At 33.6% G+C, this 21,571-nt stretch overlaps 2 protein-coding genes across 3 annotated transcripts; one reads left to right on the plus strand and one right to left on the minus strand.

Annotated features, from left to right (window-relative positions):
* Window positions 1-610: 610 nt before the first annotated feature.
* Window positions 611-4,975, minus strand: LOC123683858 (septin-2). The gene is made up of 6 exons (XM_045622819.1): window positions 4,641-4,975; window positions 4,427-4,544; window positions 4,041-4,183; window positions 3,369-3,866; window positions 2,034-2,336; window positions 611-1,439 (listed from the first exon to the last, which is right to left on the minus strand). Exons 1-6 carry the CDS (start codon window positions 4,668-4,670, stop codon window positions 1,266-1,268), a joined length of 1,266 nt encoding a protein of 421 aa, XP_045478775.1. The 5' UTR covers window positions 4,671-4,975; the 3' UTR covers window positions 611-1,265.
* Window positions 4,976-5,846: 871 nt separating this feature from the next.
* Window positions 5,847-20,504, plus strand: LOC123683864. 2 transcript variants are annotated; one of them, XM_045622826.1, is made up of 13 exons: window positions 5,847-6,042; window positions 6,134-6,323; window positions 9,600-9,725; window positions 9,896-10,078; window positions 10,136-10,360; window positions 10,434-10,568; window positions 10,792-11,539; window positions 14,200-14,350; window positions 14,618-16,263; window positions 16,424-16,975; window positions 17,357-17,586; window positions 18,098-18,575; window positions 19,862-20,504. In XM_045622826.1, exons 2-13 carry the CDS (start codon window positions 6,171-6,173, stop codon window positions 20,290-20,292), a joined length of 5,058 nt encoding a protein of 1,685 aa, XP_045478782.1. In that variant the 5' UTR covers window positions 5,847-6,042; window positions 6,134-6,170; the 3' UTR covers window positions 20,293-20,504. The 2 variants fall into 2 exon arrangements, with proteins under 2 accessions (XP_045478782.1, XP_045478783.1); XM_045622827.1 differs by lacking the exon at window positions 10,434-10,568.
* Window positions 20,505-21,571: the final 1,067 nt, after the last annotated feature.

Below are 21,571 nucleotides of genomic sequence, written 5' to 3' on the forward strand. Positions count from 1 at the left end.
TTTTAATTGTTAGAGGTGACAACTCACACAGTTTCCAGAACAGTTGGTAAGTGATGCTTTTCATCGTTTTGTTTCTTGTGGAAATGTATTAATACAGAAAATGTTATATTAATCTTTCAAAAGTTATGAATATAACATAACCTTAAAATAACTTGCAGCTCTTTAAGTAGCGTCGAAAAGCGTTTAACATAAGATCATTCGAAATTTAGGGCATTTAAAACAACATTGAATTGTGACCTCAATCAAATTTAGTTAGAATGTAATGAACAGGTAATTTTTAAAATGAAATTCAATTTCATTTAATTGTTTAATCTGAAAAATGTGCCAAATGGTATATGATTCTCAAGCACAGTTTTCAATATGTATAACTAAAGCTGTGATTAGATTTTTCTACTTGTAGATTGTAATTAGATTTAGATTTTTATACTTCTACATTCTAATTATTTTACAAGTGTTGTTTTCCAGTCGTTGTTTGTTATTTTTAGTTGTTTTTATTTAATATATTAATTATTCATGAAAAGTGTTTTGAACTAAATTTCCCCAGAGATCCCAAATGTCCTAAACAAAATCGCCAAACCTGGGTAAGGCAAAGAAGAATAAAACAGATATAATAAATTAATTACACTTTATTGATTTTTGCAATAAGTTGTCATCTATTGCAACATGTAGATACTTATGTGTTTCTGAATATATTTATCTATAAACTCTACCAATAAATGAACATGATTATAAATAATGAGTTAGTTAATCATTTTACTCAAAAATTCAAAATAATTGCCATAATAAAATAAGTCTTATTTAAGTTGACAAATTAAAATTTCACAAAATCATGAAAGACGTAGAAAATAAAATTTCAAGAGCTAAGGAACTAAAGAAAAATATTCCGACTCACACTGTAGATGTATACTGTTGAGCTTATCGAAATTGATGCTTTGGCATTTCGGCGAAGAGGATACTAATATCGAATAAATAAATAATTTCAATCAACCAAGAAATCGGCAGATAAATGTCGATCATCAAGTGTGCAGGTTTTCAAGACGAAGCAAGCAAAATTTTAAATGCGAAACAACTCTAATAAAGAATTATCTCCGATCCTTTAAGGATAGATTGAAAATGTTTGAATAAAATGACCGATGCTGAACATGTTCTACATTTAGCATTGGTTTGTTACTGGAGCTTGTCCTATATAAATATATATGAAATAAAAAAATAGAACATCCGTATAAACTATCAGAGCGTGGATAATACCGAAAATTCCTCCTAAATTATTTTTTTTTGCTTTTTCCAAGGGTCAATGTATGATGACTTGCCATTTGGATGTACTGGGCCTTGCGTCTATTGAATTCGACTATTTCATCTTCGAGTTTCTTACGAGATTCGTCAATTTTCTTCTTATCCTCTGTGTGGTCCTTTTTCAACCTATCAAATTTGCTATGGAGCTGGAAAAAATGGAAATTTTTGATAACACACCCCGAAATTGTCAGCCTGTCATACTATTCAAAAAATATGAAAAAAGTATCAAGTCCTTATTTCAAGAGAAGATTTTTTTAATTTTATCTCAAAAACAGTAGCAGATAAGAACAAGTGGAAGGAAAAAGAGGATAAAAGAGTAATTATTTGAAACACAAATGCAGAAGTCAATGATATTCTTCTATAAGTTCAAAATTAAAAATAAGAGACACAAAATGGAGTTTTTGAATGAACAAGTGTTAGAACATGCCTTCAGTACGAGTATCACCTATTATTCTGTCTAATTCATATTGTTTAGGGATTTTTGCATTGAAGAATGTTGGTTGGCACAACTGTTTTCTGTATCACAAATTTGACAGATACATAATAGATAAATATGTTCTGTGTACCAACATATAATAATGAAATATTACTATGAAACTGAGATTTTGTTCATGATTGCAAGTATGAATAGCATTTCTGAAAAAATATAGCTCAACAGCGGAAAATTTTGAAGTAGCTCAATAATAATACTTTCGGCTTGATAACTGATCTTTCCTATTGAATATAACAAGTCAACTCACCTCTTTTTCTGCATCTTTCAATTCAGCTTCCTTCTCTTTAACCCTGACGACAAACATTTGTCTCATCTCATCTTCCTTCTGCTGTAATTCCTGAAGATGATTCGATCTTTTAGTCTCAAATATTTGCTGAAAACTGGTCGGCTTGTTATCGGCATCCACATCGCTGAAACCCATCTGTTCCAACTGCTTTTTGCGATACAACTCGTAGTGCTTGCAGTGCGTTTTTTCGCGCATGTCTTCCATATTTGTACGAATCAACATTTCCCTCAGTTTCACAAAATCGCAATGAGACTCGTTTTCGACCTAGAAATCAAATGCAATGCAACATACAGGTAATCCAAAATTGGAGGTACAAAGAAAATCATCGTGATAAAACAACAACAAAAAATTATCAACTAATGGGTGTTTTTTTTAGAGCTATAGAACTTTAAATTGCAATAAAACAACGATGGATTATTCGATTGACATGAATTTTATTTATCCGCAAGATAATCTTGTGGCATTACATTTTAAATATGATTTCTGGCATATGACCGCCACGGCTGGCTCGGATGTAGTCCAATCTGGACGTCCAATTTTCGATGACTTTTTCCAACATTTGTGGCCGTATATCGGCAATAACACGGCGAATGTTGTCTTCCAAATGGTCAAGGGTTTGTGGCTTATCCGCATAGATCAATGACTTTACATAGCCCCACAGAAAGTCCAATTCACAGGTCCAAAACGTGAAATTAGGCGGTCACCAAACGTGTCTTTCAATAAATCGATTGTGGCACGAGCTGTATGACATGATGTGGCGTCTTGTTGGAACCACATCTCCTGGACATCATGGTTGTTCAATTCAGGAATGAAAAAGTTAGTAATCATGGCTCTATACCGATCACCATTGACTGTAACGTTCTGGCCATCATCGTTTTTGAAGAAGTACGGACCAATGATTCCACCAGCCCATAAAGCGCACCAAACAGTCAGTTTTTCTCGATGTAACGGTGTTTCGACATACACTTGAGGATTAGCTTCACTCCAAATGCAGCAGTTTTGTTTGTTGACGTAGCCATTCAACCAGAAGTACGCTTCATCGCTAAACAAAATAAAATGGACGTAGTGCGCGATACGTATTCCGCACAGAACCTTTATTTTCGAGATAAAATTGCACTATTTGCAAGTGTTGTTCAGGCGTGAGTCTATTCATGATGAATTGCCAAACCAAACTTGCTAAACTTGCCAAACTGAGAATAAATCACTTGACAGATGTTAAATCGGTCGCCATCTTGAACAGTAATGCCAACTTAAAGTTATATACCTCGAAAAAAACACCTGTTACAATTGACTTACCTGCACAGTTCCCCAAGGATACTGCCTGGCTCTGGACATTTTATTTCCTACTCTAACAAAATCAGTACTTCCTACTACAGCAAAAGGAATGTGAGAATTCATAGTTGTGTTTATCTCGGAAACAGTTTCATCATCAACCGGAAATTCATAAATCTGAACACCATTGTTCTTCAATTCGGTAATGATTTTCGATTTGAATTTTTGCAATTCAGTCTTGGAGATTGTGTCAGCCTTCGCAATTATCGGAATAATATTAACCTTCTGGTCCAATTTTTTCATGCAGACCAAATCGATGGATTTGAGTCCATGTCCGGTTGGACAGATAAAATATAAACAAACATGAATTCTGGAATCGTGATAACTTGAGAGTGATCTCTTAATTTTCAATTCTTCCTGTAGGTAATTTTCGAATTGAGCATCTATATAATCCACAACTGCCTTAAAACTGTCTTCTTTATTAATTTGATCGCCATAACCAACAGTATCACAAATTGTCAGCTAAAAATGAGACATACATATAAAAATATTGACAAAACTATAACTTTTTGATTTTAATATGAATTATATGATAAACTGAAATTGAAACAAAGTGGAAGTCAACTGAAGGATTAGGCTGAATCTACTGCAAAAATATTTCCAACAACAAAACAACTCAATTCAATATAGATTTACCTTAAGACGCACATTACTCTCTTGTAATTCATAAGTATGTGCTTTCAATTTAACAGTTGGCAGAGTATGGGGACTAGGTGTTGATTCAAAATTCGTATTGAATAATGAATCCATTAATGTAGATTTTCCCAAACCAGTCTCACCTACAAAATAAAATAGAATTTGCTACAAAGAAATAATAGAATATTGCAGCATTGTCACAAAGCAGTTGCTTATTCTAATCAGTTGACATAAATAGTATTGATATAGAAAATTACAAAAAATATATTATAAATTAGTTAGAAATTCGTGATATGGAAATGTAGGTTACCTAATAACTTTCTAAAGAATAAATACATAATTGAATTTCAAATAATGAGAGCAAATTAAAATATAAAGAAACTCACCGATGCACATAATATTAAATACAAAGCCATTTTGCACACTTTTAGAAACTAGCTGATCTGGTAAACTATCGAATCCAACATGTCCTGATAAATTGAGATTTCTTATTTGGGGTTCCACCTATAATGAGTAATGTATGAATACAGTTAAGGCAACGCCCTGGGATAGAATTGTAAATAAATTCGTTTAGAAAAAAATAAAAATAGTCAAACTTACTGGAGAAGAATCAACATCAACAGGAGGCATGATTCAACTATTCTCTAATAAAAGTGAGGTAATCAAGAAAACAGCCTTATAAATGTTCGAATATATGTTATCAAAACAAATGGAATTTGTACGTGATTTCAGCAAGGAAATGAAATACTTAGTGAATGAGGATATCAGACACACCAGTATTGATTGAAAATTGGTACAGGTTATTGATAAATATGAGATATCTCCTCAGTTATCGACAAATTATTGAATATATCAATAAAACAATGCCGAAAATTTGACTTCTCAAATTATTAATAGACGAAGCATGAAGTTCGAGATGACATTCAACTCTGCCATAGAGCTGATACGTTTGCTTTCATTCGCAGTTTCAAATCCACAACAAAATGGTCATAAACTTAAAGTAAATTAATGAATTTAATTATGTAATAATTAATTATTACATATATAATATACATAATGTAAGGCAAATAATGTCATGCCTATGCTATATAGGCAATTTTATTTAATAATAAACTAGTACAGGCAAATTTTTATTGAGATTTAAATGCGATTCATATTACATTTATATTTTTCAAATTATGAAAACAGAAAATCACTTCGGTATTAATGTTATCATCAATTTAAAGAAATAAGGGCCTCAATATCAATTATATATTTAATATCAAATTATCTAACTATCTTCAAATGATGATGAATCAACAAACCTATTATCATTATTTTTTTTGTACCCTACAAAAATACATGATTCATACTATTTTTTGATCTATTCAATTTTTGACGAAGCGTCCTAGACAGATTATTTAACATTTTACAGAAGATTAGAAGACCTCATGTCAGTACTAGAGTTTATTATTATGAGAGACAACAATTGTTGTCTCTGTTATTATATAAAATAAACATGTATTTTCGTAAGTTACAAGATAAATATTGTAATTATTTGTATAATCATTTGAAGATAATTATTTCAAATCAAAGATTTCAATTATATAATTGATGCTCTCTACTTTCTCTATAATTTGGAAGATATGTAATATGATTACTTGGTTATCCATTGTTATTTAATAAATAAGAAAATATTTTTTTATTTTAACTAATTTCTTGGAATCGCCGAAAGAAATAGCGAAGCACGTATAAAAAAGAAGAGGGGATGCGTGTTTCGTTCTTATTTTTGTGGTTGACATGTTGACAAGAGAAGATTGTCAGTTCTCTTCTGAACGTTATTTTATAAGTGTTCTGTGATTTGTGAGTACTGATGTCATGAATTTGAGAATATAGTCGCCATATTTGTTGCAGTCAGGCTGTGGTGTAATAATAATTATAAACTCTACGTGGAAGTGATTAGTAAATATTCAATTCCAACATGTGTTAATCCTATTTTCATAATCTGTGATATTAATTTAAGGTAGTGTATCGGTGCAAGTTTTCAAAATTTTTTCAACAAATATGGTTGGTGAAAATATGAATCTGTATTCTAATTAACGTTTTTTCCTCAGATAACCACTTATTCTGTATTCAAAAACGCAATTCAAGATGATGAGTGAAGAAGTTAAAGCGTACGTATCGAGTCTTGCGGACCTTACTTTTAACAGTAAACCTCTGATCAATATGTTGACTATGCTTGCTGATGAAAACGTTGGACATGCAGCTGAGATCGTAGATGTGGTGGAAGATCATCTTGCTAAGGTTAAAATTTTTCTTACATATTTTGTTTGACTTTATTTATATGTCAGGTCATTCAATACATCACTTATTGGTGTATTAAATGTCCTACATTATTTCGTAAATCGAGGCCATGCAGGAACTGAGAAACATACATTACTGAACTTATTACATGGTAATTTTAATGACAATTACAAGGCCGGTTGTATGAATTTTAAATTATGAAATGAAATATTGCTGCATTTATTGTAGATATTGTGTTAGTTGAAAACACCAATATTAAATTTAGTTCTAAATTTGATCCTTTCATATTACTTCCACCCCAAGAAGAAGCCTAATTTGTTTTTATTAAACTTGTTACAAGCGAGATGAAAGTCGATTAATCCTCGTAGAATTGGTTGATATATATATATATTAAATCGTATTATTTTGAAGTGTTCCCTTTAACACCATTTGTGTATATCAGTGTTTTTTTCTTGATACAGTTATCTTAGAATTCTTTAGCTTGATTTCCTTCAGTACCACATTCCCCATTGCTTTCTAGGATTTGGAGTTCTAACAAATAGCCATCAATAATCTTTGAAATAATCATTCTAAAAAATTTTTGGTGTTTTCTCTATATTCATAAACATTATAAATACTTTTCAACCATGTAGTAAGTACAGTAGAACGATATAATATAGAGTCCTTTTTTTCATTAAGTTAAATAGTTATTATTTTCTGGAAGTAAAGAGGTTTTAAATACTTATTGGAATTTTTAGTTCTGAGAAGATATTCTCATGGATATCAGATTACTTATAGAACTAAATAATGAAAGTAAATCAGTATCCTGCTTGATTGAAGGAAGTAATTTTGGAGCTTTGTTCAAAATGCATTTTTTATCATAAAAAATTACTTCCTGCTTGTGTGTGAATGGATCTAATTACTTAGATTCTCTTTCAGTCGTTACTTATTACTCTAGTTCGAGTGATTTTCTTTCTTCAGGATCGAATTTGTATGGTATATTGATCTCTGTATGTTTTCCTAATAAAAATAAAAAAGAGAAAAGTAGTTTTATTATGATGATTTTTATCATTCACAAATTATGGAGCAGATATCTTATCTTGAATTGAAAATAAGAAATACCAGTGCAATTTCTATTTAATTTTCAAACTTCTGTATGAAGTTGGATCTGCAGGAAAAGTATCATGGGTGCTGACCATATAACTTTTCTTAATTCGCACAACACATTTCACAATTCTTCAAATAATAATCTCAAATTGTGACTAACCAATTTAGAATAACTAAAAATTTGATAGAAATTAAGGAAATATTGCCATTTCATGGTTTAATCATGTGAATTATGGAATCTAATGAAGAGCGCTCAGCATAGTAACTTGGAAGTTCTTTTCTGGCTATCTCATCGATCACCCATACAGTCTGAGCTAGCTTGTGTTTTTTTGAGATCTTTTAAAGCAGATACTGAAAATTTGTAAGTATTTAATATATTCCATACTAAAAAATTGAGGTAATTCATTGGTTTGGTTTTTCAACAACTTTGTCAAAAGATGTTAAATTTTGTTTTTCAGTTTGTCATATATTTAAATATAAGTTAAGTTAGGCTAATTGAGTAGATAATGTTTATCTTTTTGTTTGTATATTCGGTAAATGAATAAAGCTATATATATATTTAAATATATCAGTGTTTTCCAACTTCTTCGAATGGTACTGGACCACTCAAGGATTAAGCAGTTGAACCATTTTTTTAATATTAAATAGCCATAAATTTGTTACAAAAATACACTTTGTTCTAAAATAAATGAAATTGAATGTATATTGTTATTGATTTAAAAAAAATTCCATCAGGTAAAGTCTTAGTTTGTCTTTATCTTAATCTTCTTTTTTTTTAAGAGTTCAACCAATACTTGAAGATTACTAACGATAGTGGCTTTAAAATTGATTGAGAAAAAAACTGCGGGTATTCTGCATTGGTGATTTAGAGGAATACCCTGAGATTTTTACCACAGCATTTGAGATTTAAATCCCCATTGCTATTTTTGAAAATCTATATGAAAAGTGATTCTGCAGTGACCGTTGCCATGGGATAGATGGAGAACATTCAGACACACAGGGTGTTCTTATATTGGAGGTAAAAAGGAAAATGAGAGTTTCCTTGGACAATTGAAAAAAAAACATATTCAACTTGAATTTTGCATAAATATTCCTTTTTAAAGTTTTCCGCATGTGATGTGCTAACTTTAAATGCAAATAGAGCCTCAAAAAAATCCAAATTATTGTAAAGATCCAGTTAGTAAGCTGTGATGGATAAATGAATTATAAGTTTTGGTACTTTTTAGCCAATCTGTAGTGAAGATTAATAAAAATTCTATAATCTGTATATCGAAAACAGAGCGTTTGCAGGCCCATGTTTAGTTTTTTTTTTTTAATTTTTTGTTCCCGTTAAAGAAGATCTCCTGTAATGTTCAGGGAACATTGTGAGAACCAAAATTATTGGACTTGAGTTCTTCTTAAAATTATCCAAGGAATCTCTAATTTTCCTTTCTATCTACAATTTAGGAACACCCATGATTGTGAAGGATTCCAGATAGTTTTTTTCAAGTACTCTTGTCCCAAACCAGAATTTTGATATCTCTGAAAAGCAACCTAGCTCATTCTGTAGGACACAACATTTAGCTCTACTTTTCTGCATACATACTGTTTCTACGAAAATCTTTCATGCCATACTCTTTTTCGTTCCATGTATGTTAATTTCATTATAGATGAAAAAAATTTCAGGTTTCTTATTGATAAAAACTCCAAATTTGTAGGGGAAATATTCTGCTTATGCAGCAGTGATTTATTCTCTTATAAGTATCATACGATGTATTGAGTCAAGACAGTTTTGTGAGTTGAATATACTTTGAAATTTGACCTTTTTTCAATGTTGTTTTTTTCATTTTAATATATGGTTGTTCTGGAATTCAAAACTGCGGTTTGAAAAATCCAGACATGGATAATTTCCGCTTAAATCTGAATATTTTGATTAGTTTTTTGAGGTATGAAATTTTTTTGATATATGATAAGTTATCATACATTTAATGTACATATTCAGCCGAGGTATTAGTATTAATTGTAAGGGGATCATATTATTCAAAATTTAGGATCAAACTTCAAACAGCTTAATTGTTCGATAAAAAAGTACTTTCCCAGTTTCTGCCTGTATTTGGTTTACACATTTATAAATAGTGAATTAGTGATTAGAAGGCTTGGCGACACTTCCAAAGTGTTCGCTACTACAGTGTGGATTATTTGTGTCTTTAGGTGAAAACTGATGTGAAATTACCAGTTCTATATCTCATCGATTGCATCGTCAAGAATGTTGGTGGGCCGTACAACGAATTATTCAGTCGGAATATTGTATCTACATTTTGCAATGTATTTAGAGTGGTGAGTATATTTTCAAGTTCAATTTTTCCTTGTCTCAAACAAAAAATAATTACAATTTTCGAGTTTTTTCTTTGTTTTCATTAATTATAAATTATTTTTGCTCATTATAAATAAGAGAAGAAAATATAAACTGACGAACAAATTAATTCAACCCATTTCTCTTTGTTCAGGTGGACGAAAAGACCAGAGCAGAAATGTTTAAATTGCGACAAACTTGGAACGAAGTATTTTCCCCCAAAAAACTGTATGCTATTGACGTTCAGATAAGAGTTTTGGATCCTGCCTGGCCGGTGACAGCACCTGTACCAAATAATTGTATTCATCTCAATCCTAAATTTTTGAAGAATACTACAGTAAGCAGATTGCTCTGACAAAGTGTATTAAATATCAATAAATTGCCGTTTTTATAGGGTGCTAGTCCGACTCATCCTAAAGCAGCGGTTATGCCCAATGTTCCTGTTGCGAATGCTGATCCCGCAACCTTGGATATGCAGCAACAGCTGATTCAGAAGCAGAAAGAACTTCTCGAATTACAACAAAAGAAATTGGAATTGGAGCTACTTCAAACTAAAGTCAGGTTAAGGGAGCAAATAAGTGCAAAAACTGTCCCGGGAGCACCCACAATTCTACCTCAAGTAAGTATTTCGTTACCATTTCTCTTGCATTCTGTTTAAAGAAAAGAAATAACGATTTCTTTCTTTATTGCAGAATGTTCTATTGAAACCGGAAGTGGCAAAGCAACTTCTGCCTCCTAATAGTTTAAGGAAAATTGTAGATAACGCTCAAATTGTTATGCCTTCGAATATACTAGCCTTAGATACTTCAACGTCGTCATTGAGTAATGTAAGTATTCAAGGTTAGGTTCTAAAGGGTTTTCCAATAAGAGGTTTCATTTGACAAGTAAAACTACGACATTACTATAAATGGAAGGAAATGCTCTTCAACAACGCATTGAAATTGTTGAAATTCACTACAAACTTGTTGAAACTACGGCTGTCTTCTAATATTTTGAACTTAACAAATTTTCCAGTTTTCTCTGAAGTCTAAATTTGTGATTTTATTCCAGGCTCCAACCATCAAGAACCAAAGAATGCAATTCCAAGCGACCAATACCGGCCCAAAAATACAACCTGCAAATAGTGCCCTGGTAGCTGCTGCTATGAATCGACCCATTCGTGACCCGAGGCTGATGAGGATGCAGAATCAGCAATTGCAAGAGAAACAAACTCTTAATACTGCAAATATCAATGTTCAAATTGAAAATAAAAACAATTCAGAATCAACAAATAAAATTGTTAACAGTAAAACAAGTGTTCGAGACATTCAAAAAGATCCTCGACTGAAAAATATTCATGATAATGCCCCTCCCCATAAATTCACTGATGTAAGTAAACCCAAATCCAAACTTTCACCCAAATCTAAATCTGACCGAAATCAGGGTAGTAGATCATCTCGCCCCAAGAGTCAATTAGACGATCCTAAATCTACTTCTAATAAAAATTCTTCATCCCTTGATTCCCCTAAAAAGTCCAAAGCTGATAAATCTTCCCCTTCAAAGAGCCCATCTAGTCGCAGTAATAATAGAAAGGATGTGCCATCTCCGAAATCTAAAATGTTCAGATCGTCAAGAGAGCCTAAGATCTCGAAAAGTGATACAGCGTTGCCTGTTTTCAAAGATGTGAAGAACAGCAAAAACAGGAACTACGTGAGAAGAAACCGATCGCCTCAGTTCAGTCCAGAGCCGTCAGCGAAAGATATCGATCTTAGGTTGAATGGGCCTCCGGAAAAACAACCTAGGCTTTCACCGGATAAGGGTAAGATCATCTTTACTTTCATTTATTTATGTACAGAATCACAAAATATAGTTTTACTAGCTTTATTAGCATGTATATTAGAAAATGTAGATCAGGCTTGGTGTGTCCGTACCTCTATGTGCTTGTAGTTGAAACGGTCATGCTCATTGGCGCTGTTCAACGCGTGAGGGCGGTGCTTCAGTTAAGGCTTCTGCTGATTCGTCCACTCACAATGAGGTTGGTATCATTGTTGAGTGGCAAATGAGTGTCTTAATACTTCCACTACATGTCCTACGAATTTTGTGTTGTGCAATTACACTCTTTCCAGTTTTTCATTGGTTAGTTGATCTAATGAAGATTATATATTTTGCAATATGTTAATAGGCCCTTATACTCTTACGAGGCGTGTATTTAAAGTAAGGTCTCCAAGGCCATTGAATCGTTACGTTACGTTAGGCCCCCCTCCACCAATCGACACCTGGTGGAGCTCATTAGGACGCTCAGTCTTGACGTAGCAGCCATTTGCAATGGAAGTGCCGGTTGTCGCTCCTGCCAGGTGCGAGTTACGTTCAATCATTAAGTTTTTGCACTAAAAAAAAACTCCACCTATAGAAATTCATCGGCGATTGGAAGAAGTGTATGGTGAGAAATGTATGGACGTGAAAAACGTTCGAAAATGGTGTAGAGAATTTTCTACTGGCCGACTAAACGTTCACGACGAGGAGCGTAGCGGCAGGCCGTCACACTCGGACGAAACAGTGCGGAAAGTTGAGGCGCGAAAGACTCCAAGATGTGTGCAGTAGAGACTCTATTCATTCAATTTTGGTGAATAACCTGCAATACCGATGAAGAAGTTCATGAAGCGGTCATTTCGTTCTTGCGCGAGGCGGCGGGATCGTGGTTCGAGGAGGGGATACGAAAGTTTGTCGTACGAATGAGGAAGCTCATCGAAGTGAATGGCGATTACGTATAAAAATAGCTTAGATTTCAAGCTTTACAGCAATATACAAAACTTAGTAAATAAATGTTATTTAATGTGAAAAAAATGTCCTACGAATTTTTCAAGTTGTTGTGCAAGTCCACTCTTTCCAGTTTTTCATTGGTTAGGTTAGGTTAGGTTTTTCATTGGTTAGTTGATCTAATAAGGATTATATGATCGCGCTTAGATATTTCGCAATATGTTAATAGGCACTTATACCCTTATTTCTTAATCATTATTTAATGTTAGATTTGATAATAAAGATATAATCTCAGATATTTTAGTTTGAAGTTAGGGCATTCTTTGGAAAATAATTCTTTCAGTGTATTAAATGTTATATGTTGTCTTCGACTTTTTTTAGTTAATTTTTTACCTGAAATAATATATTTGAAAAATATGATCAATGTATGGCGTTGTTGAACTACATTCAAGTATGAAACTGATATAAACTCCAAATGTCGAATCACAAAGTCTGTATGGATTTTTTTTGTATCACTGCTATAACACATTGATCCTCCTATCTCAAGAACAAAATCAGTTAGTTTTAAAGGCTGATATTCAATAATTCTCAATTTAACGACATGCAATCATGAAATTGTATTATATCGTGGAATCAATGGACATGATATTGTGTTAGACATTTTTTTAATAGAGCCTTAGCCCAGCACTGCGTTTACAAATTGCTCAGCATTATTAAGTGAATTGCGAAAATTTTCGTTGATTGATTCGTCTTGGATTGAGAAATGCTAGAACCCAAATTGGAACTTCAGAATGGACCATGTTGGTCGCAACATTTGAAATAGATTATGTTGAAAAAAATATTTTGATGAAATAAAGATAATAAAATGAAATTGTGTCTTTTGATGTTTTTTTCTTCAATTTTGATGAATTTAATCAAATAATTTCATCTCTTTGAGATACACCGTTGGTTCTAAAACCAATATGGGGACTGGTCCTGGAGTAGCACCAAGTGCTCACATTTGGCCGCTGTCCAAGCGTCTTTCAGGCAGAGATACTGGCTGTAGAAAAATGTATGGAAATGAACCTAGTAAGAGAAAAGTTGTCACTGAAATATTGATGTTTTTCCAATATTATTCTTGAATTTTCTCTCTGACATATCGCATGAAGTTCTAGGTTATTCCGCTGTAGAGTTATCGTGTTTACGGGCGATCTGACTGACCATTCGTCATCAGTGACGCTAGACCTTTCCCGGTTCAAAATTACGGCCATTGTTGGGGGAACGAGTGCTCATATAGATGGCCTTCGTTCACTTCTCATTTCGCAACGGCGACTTTCTAGTAAAAAAAAAAAACTGAGATACCTTTAGTTCAAATAATTGTGCAATTTCCAACCGTTTTGTGCTCGGACAAACTGTACAGTTAAACTGAGCGTGTATGGGCCGGCCAGCAACCGCAATATCTCGCGCTCAAGACAAGCTAGTGAGGCCAAATCGTATGGCATATTTTATTTTGGAAGGCTAGTAGACTCGTGTACCATTTAATTTGTATTATCTTAGCAATTATTTGAATCCTAACTATTCTCTTATGTTATAATTTATACTAGGATTTATGTTGAGTTATTTATGAGTTTACAGCTTTTATAATTGAGTTAATAAAAAAAACTATATTGAAACATATTTTATTTATATTTTTCCGAATATTTCAAAATTCCACATCTCTAATGAGCCATCGAAATTTTAAAGGTATTCAACACAGAGAACCAACTCCTCCTTTAACAGTGGCAATGGACGTCGATTTAAGACATATGCCACCATCCATTGGAAAAAAGAGATCTTCTTTAGATGACATAGAAGTTATGCCTAGCAAGAAAAGCAAAACGGAAATTTTTGACCAGTAAGTATTCAAAATAATCTCATACCTTAAATTTTCTGAAATAGTAGAGATGCAGATTAATCAAGGTTGTGACAAAAAAGAGAAAAAGCCATAAACATGTTCAAAACGTAAATATTCCAATTGAATCTAGCAGGTGGGGCTTCTGCACAATCTGGCAACAATAACCATGAAATTACATTGTTTGCGCCTGCTCACAGTTACTGCATCTTTACCTGATTATTATTATCAAGAAGCATTCAGAATCGTTAACGTTTTCTTTTTTTATAGATTATTTGGCAATGAAGACACAGATTTGAGGAAGTTCGCTGTGCCAGCAATTGACAGGCCACCTACACCGCCACCTCCAATTATTTCCTCATCCGAAGTGACTGCGGAACAGCAAAAAGAACTTCAACAACCCAAAGCCGATCTACAAACGGTCAGGGCGAAATTGGCTGCAAATTTGAAGAAATCTAACTCTCCATTAAAAAGAAAAGCGGAAGATGAAGATCTTAGATTAAGTCAAGTTTCATCTACGACAGACATTCCCAATAAAATAATAATATCGAAAGCGGATGGGGAAAAAATTAAGGAAGGCGGTATGACATCCGTTCAACAGAAAGAACTGATGAACAAAATCATTGCTCAGATAGAGGCTCAAAAGTTGAAAGAGGCCAAACAGAAAAATCACGAAGAAGCCATTGGAAACATAAGTCTCACGCCAATAAGCGACGATGAACTGGATACCGACTTCAATGAGGAAAATCACAAAGCTAGACAAGACAGTCCTGTACTAGCGCCACCTGCTTCATTCGGTGATAAAGACGAAAGGATTATGTTGCCACAGCAACCAATGATCCCTCCTGTGGATGACGCTTTCAACAAACGTTTCGGCAGAGACATAAGAAGAGGAGGCATAGGTCCAATTTGGAGGGGCGTGAGAGGTAGGCGGCACTGGGAGGGGCCTCATATGAGACCGCCCATGAGGCCGTGGATGCAACAGCCTCCACTGAACAAATGGGGACCTGGAATGTACAGACCTCCTCCTCCCTTCCATGATATGGAACAAAACGACAGACGCTCACCTGAAGGTGATATAATCATAGAATCGGCCAGTCAAGAAGACATCAAAACGATAACAATCGATGGATTACCCAGGGACATCAGGTATTACGATGAAGTCGCCATAATTTTCATGAATTGGGATGATCCGAGAGAGATATCGTTCCAAGACGGTACCAGAAGGGTGATTTTCAACGATACCGATATGTATATGATGAATTTCAACGAGCCCTATAGGGAACATAGGATCGGAGATAGTTTACATCAGGTGAAATTAGGAAGTCCCAGCCGGGAAATTTACATCGACTATAAGCCTTACGAGTGTTACTTCGGAGGTCCCGGAATCACAATCGATTTGAACGGAAAGGTGACTACGGTCAAACTGGATGGTCCCCCGCCCCAAGTTAAAATTGGAGAGAGTCGCTCAGATCTGGTCGCCGGAAAAATTAAGCTTATCATTGACGCCAAGACGATTATACCGATTTTCTTGGACGCCAAAGTGCAAAAGTTCAATTACAACGGAGATCAACACACCGTACAGTTTTTGCCGGGGCTTAAAAACGCTCTGATAAATAACGAACATTTCGAAGTGCAATTCGGTGGTTTGCCCAAGCCGGTTATGCTAAAAGATAAAAGACATTACATAAGGTTCTCGGTCTTGCCGAAAGCGTTGAAACAGGGACACATCCAGATAAAGGGCTTGGAAACTGAAGATTTCAATTCGAGTCCTCAAATTGAAGAAAGTATAGATTTGAATGAACCCGCATTGCCTATTCCGCAAAGGGTCTTGAAGGCCTACGACCCCAGTACTTCCCCAGACGATTCCAGTTCCGGCAATCTGTTCCAGAACGTATTGCAACAACAAAATATTCGTAAGTGTTATTATTATTATACTTTTATGTCATTTTTGCTTTATGAATATTGCGAATGCACTATTTGGATAGTGTCGAAGCAAATTCGTTTATGAAACACCCTGTACAAAGCTTTCAGCATTATTTTAATAATTTATTTATTTCATAATTTTTTTTCTAGAAAACTTGGACTTCCTAACAAACGTGATATCTACATCGGAACAGGTGTCGAATTCATACCAAGTGGAGTCCAATCCACCTACGCAACAACCGGAGAACACCTCAAACCCCACAAACCTGTTCAATATGAGCAACATAAATGATCTTTTCCAAAAACTTGTAGCTTCCGGCATGGTAACCACAAGTGCCACTCTTCCGGTTAAAGAGACTCCTCCCCCAGTTCAACAAAATCATTACAGAGAGAAATCGAGACATTCTTTCAAACAGACCAAGAAACACCCTCCCCTAAAACCTGTGACATTCGACAAACCTGAGCTGTTGAAGGTAAGACAGGGTGCCCTCTATGAGAAACTGTATATTGGGATGCAGTGCAGCAGTTGTGGTATGAGGTTCCCTCCCGAGCAAAGTCTGTACTATAGCCAGCATCTAGATTGGCATTTCAGGCAGAATCGCAGAGGCAAGAAGAACGCTAGAGTTGCTTCCAGTAGGAAATGGTATTATTCTCTAAGCGACTGGTCTAAATATGAGGAAATTGAGGATCTGGACGAAAGAGGTATGTAACGCTATTTTATTAAACAAGTAAAATAACTTGCAGGATAGTCATTTAAAATACAAGTGTAGAAGGCATTGATATTCTTCCAGGTGTTCAAAATTCAAAAACTAGCCACTTCGTGGCAAGTTTTTGAATTAACAAGTGTTAGAACGAGCCTTCTGTACAAGTATTATACATTATATTATCTAATTCACTGAATTTTTATTAAAATTAATGGTATATTTCTATAAATATCATTTAGTGATTTTTGCACTGAAAAATGTTGGTTGGCTGAACTGTTTTCTGCATCACAAATTTGACAGATGACAGATAAATTTGTGACAGGAAAGTTCTGTGTACCAACATATAATAACCACGATTTTATAATATATTTTTTTACAGAGAAAAACTTCTTCGATCAACAACAACAAGCGGAAAACACAGCAGAAGAAGCTGCAGAAGAGACGGAAGTACCAAGTGTTACAGCCGATCCCGAACTACAAGATATCTGTGACGTTTGTGGAGATAAATTCGAAATTTTCTTCCATGAAGATAAAGAAGAATGGCACCTAAAGAATGCAGTAAGAGAAGATGATAGAATTTATCACCCTATTTGTTTTGAAGAATACCAGGTGAGCATAATTTATATTTTGACCTTTTATTTTGTGTTGAAGAGCAAACTAACCATCAACTTTCATAAAAAAAAAAAATTAACTTAGAGTCAACTAGGTACATTGAATTTGATAATAATAATAACATGCTTTATTTCAAGTAAAGTAGAGATGTGATACATAACTTCTTGAACTTCTTGATACAAAATAGTAACTTTGGTGCCTCTAGTTTGGAAATCTTACCTCAGAATTTTCAGAACTACAAGAAAGCTGAGCCTTCTGTACGAGTATTACACAGTATTTTCTTTAATTCATTCAATTTTTATTGAAATTAATGGAAGATTTCCATAAATATCTTTCAGTGATTTTTGTTCAAAGTGTTAGTTGGCAGAACTGTTTTCTCAAATTTGACAGTAGACATGACGTCAACTGTCAAATTTCTGGAAGGACAATGTGTACTGGCTCCACTAGTTGTACATCAATAATAATTAGATAATGTTTATGCATTCTTTATCATCTGCATATTTTTCAGCAATCCCTTCAAAATGCTGCATTGGCACAGTCCGACACGGAAGCAGAAGACAAGCCAGTCTCGAACGAAGCCAGTCAAATACCTGGCATCGAGATTGTGCTGGATGATGAAGATGAAGATATGGAAAAACCGGAGGAAAATGAAGTCATCTTAGACGAAAGCGATGAATCCAAATTGACTACCTGCGAAGAGAAAACGGAAGAGCAGCCAACCGAATACGAGGATGAAGATGACGATGTCATCATTAAAGAAGAAACGATCGAACAGATAATTCTGGATGATGACGATGAGAAGATGGAGGACGACGAGGAAGTTTCTCAATCGAGTGTTCCAGCTTCAAGTCGTGGATCTTCTCCAATCATGAAAGAACCAGCGGCTGAAGTTATTGACGATGGCTTTGTGGATGTGAACGAGGGGTTGTTGATGCTGCAGAATGGGGGGGGACCTGTGAAGGTGAAATCTGAACCCATTGATGATGGTAAGTTTCCTTTGAATTGAATTATTCTTTTAGGTTCGTGAATTTTTAACTTGACTCAATTCAAATTACGTGTACTTCCCAATACTCTCTAAAATCCGAAATTATACAAAATATAAAAAAAGCTGAGCAAGGTGCAGGGGCTTTTGAGCCCTTGGTCATTAACAATGGCTCTGAATATACTAACGACCTGAAATTTGCTATGAACATGCGATTGGTTGGTTATTTCACATTATTATATACTGGCAACACTGTGTATTGTCATTTGACATTATGTCATTTATGTTCAGTAGGTTATGCCATTTGATCATGGAAAGATAAAAATTTCAACATTTAGAGATTTTTTTAAACTTTGTTGAAATTTGAAATTGTTAGTTTGAATTCACAAGCAAAATTTCAACTTGGTCGGATCAGTTATTGCTGAAATATTTTTTTTTAATTGATCTTCTACTTGAATGGTTTTGCAACGTGATCAAAATGGAATTTTGCATATAACTTGGAATTATTATACTTCTGAATGCGAAATTTCGTCGTGATTTTTTGTTTTTTTCGAATGTTAAATATGATATATTATTTTCCCTAATTCCATAAATATCGTTTAGTGATTTTTGCATTGAAAATGTTGATTGGCAGAACTGTTTTGACAGATAAAAGATAAATCTCACAGGAGAGTTCCATACCAACACAAAAAAATCAAATATAAATGAAATCTGTGTGAAACTGAAATATTCTCATATGATTTTGTTCGACATTATGCCATTTGATCATGGAAAGATAAAAATTTCAACAACGTATAGACATTTTTCTAAACATTGTTGAAATTTGAAATTGTTAGTTTAAATTCACAAGCAAAATTTCAACTTGGTTGGACCAGTTATTGCTGAAAAAATTTTTTTTAATTGATCTTCTACTTGAATGGTTTTGCAACGTGATCAAAATGGAATTTTACATATAACTTGGAATTATTATACTTCAGAATGCGAAATTTCGTCGTGATTTTTTTTTTTTTTTTTCAAATGTTAAAATATTATACATTATTTTCTCTAATTCCATAAATATAGTTTAGTGATTTTGGCATTGAAAATGTTGATTGGCAGAACTGTTTTGACAGATAGTAGATAAATCTGACAGGAGAGTTCCATACCAACACAAAAAAATCAAATATATATTGAAATCTGTGTGAAACTGAAATATTTCCATACGATTTTGTTCTGCAAGGGATCGTAGAATGAATAGATTTGCCATAGTTTTTTGCTATAAATTTCAAAGCATTTCCTTAATTCCTGCAGGTTATATGGCGGAAGAGAATGCTTTTGAGAATTCAATGGAGGAGGAAGAAGAAGATAAAACGGAGGAAGTGGACGAACCAAAGGATTCCGAATCGGAGCAAACTCAAGCCCAATCAGCATTTGTTCCCAGTATAGACGGTAATTTAGAAATGGACATTAGTGCACCTACACCAGTTAGTAATGTTTGTGGAAAAATAAAAATAAACATTCACAAACCATTGCCTGTAATACCACCCAGATACAATAATAAAGATATATCTCCAGAAAGTGATACTCTACCTGAAAGTGTAATTGATCCGTCACAACCTTTGCCTCCTGGCGAAGAGCCTATTTTACTTAAACTTAAGCCCGCGTTGCAAGGTGTTGAGCTTAAAAAAATGCCGAGAGTTCAAAAAGGTTCAGAACTTTCAGGCATGTGTACAATTATGTGATTTTTTTTTAAATTATGTATAGTCTATTGTAAATATTGTTAAGTTGTAAATACATATACATATTTGACTTTTGTGTAAATAATTCCGATGATTTTCTTAGAGAAGAATTTATTTATGAATATTTCGTAGGCAATTGCAAAATTGATTGTGCAGTTGTTGAAGAAATTGAATTATTGTTGATTTTTGGAGGAAATAAATATTTTTTCAAATAATTGTCTTATAATTAATTTTCTTTCAAGTAGACTTAAGAATGAGTAATTCTATTTTAATCTACTATTATCATGTACTATTAACACGGTGTGAAAATGATACCTCAAGATGATAATAAATCAAATGAAAATTATTTTTGTCTTTTCAATTTCAAACCTAAACTCCACTTAGTAATTGGAAAAAATAAATAATTGCATTTAAGGCAATTGACTTAAATCCTTCAGCCTTAATTGAAAACAATTATTCTCTTTTTTTGTATCAAAGAAAAAACTCAATTTAACAAGGTGCTCCAAAATTGAAAGTCCAAACGGAAATTCCAGATTCCTCAGATCATTTTCAGAAAAAAAGTCCTATAAATATGGACAGGCAAACGTTTTCTTTATGAGATACAGGGTGTTAAAGTTTGATTTTTTCTCATAACACCTTCATTTCATAATAAAGATTGAAAATACAAACGAATATTGCAGATTCCTCAGATCATTTTCAGAAAAAAAGTCCTATAAATATGGATACCCAAATGTTTTCTTTTTGAGATACAGGGTGTTAAAATTTGATTTTTTCTCATAACACCTTCATTTCATAATAAAGATTGAAAATACAATCGAATATTGCAGATCCCTCAGATCATTTTCAGAAAAAAAGTCCTATAAATATGGATACCCAAATGTTTTCTTTTTGAGATACAGGGTGTTAAAATTTGATTTTTTCTCATAACACCTTCATTTCATAATAAAGATTGAAAATACAATCGAATATTGCAGATCCCTCAGATCATTTTCAGAAAAAAAGTCCTATAAATATGGATACCCAAATGTTTTCTTTTTGAGATACAGGGTGTTAAACTTGATTTTTTTCTGACAACACCTTCCTTGACAAGATATTTAACTTAAATTTGGCAAAGATACTCAAATTTAAAGTTTTCATCATGTGAAATGCTTATTTTGGATGCAAATCTGCAGGGTAAATTTCTCTTTGGAAAAACTCAAATAACTTGAAGGATTAGGATTAGATGGAGGGATGAAGGTAAGGACATGGCTTCCCTCTGGGGTAGTTTTTGAGGGTAAACCAA

The sequence above is a fragment of the Harmonia axyridis genome, chromosome 7 (genome assembly GCF_914767665.1).
Source record: "Harmonia axyridis chromosome 7, icHarAxyr1.1, whole genome shotgun sequence".
Taxonomy (NCBI): Eukaryota; Metazoa; Arthropoda; class Insecta; order Coleoptera; family Coccinellidae; genus Harmonia; species Harmonia axyridis.

Bases quoted from the DNA above. Each gene is read 5' to 3' on its own strand.
- LOC123683864 (XM_045622826.1), top strand. From the start codon at position 6,171: ATGATGAGTGAAGAAGTTAAAGCGTACGTATCGAGTCTTGCGGACCTT. The intron at 10,079-10,135 runs GTAAGCAGATTG...CCGTTTTTATAG, and splicing joins AATTTTTGAAGAATACTACA to GGTGCTAGTCCGACTCATCC. The intron at 17,587-18,097 runs GTGAGCATAATT...CATATTTTTCAG, and splicing joins TTTGTTTTGAAGAATACCAG to CAATCCCTTCAAAATGCTGC.
- LOC123683858 (XM_045622819.1), bottom strand. From the start codon at position 4,670: ATGCCTCCTGTTGATGTTGATTCTTCTCCA. The intron at 3,867-4,040 runs GTAAATCTATAT...TCTCATTTTTAG, and splicing joins AGAGTAATGTGCGTCTTAAG to CTGACAATTTGTGATACTGT. The intron at 1,440-2,033 runs GTGAGTTGACTT...CATTTTTTCCAG, and splicing joins TGAAAGATGCAGAAAAAGAG to CTCCATAGCAAATTTGATAG.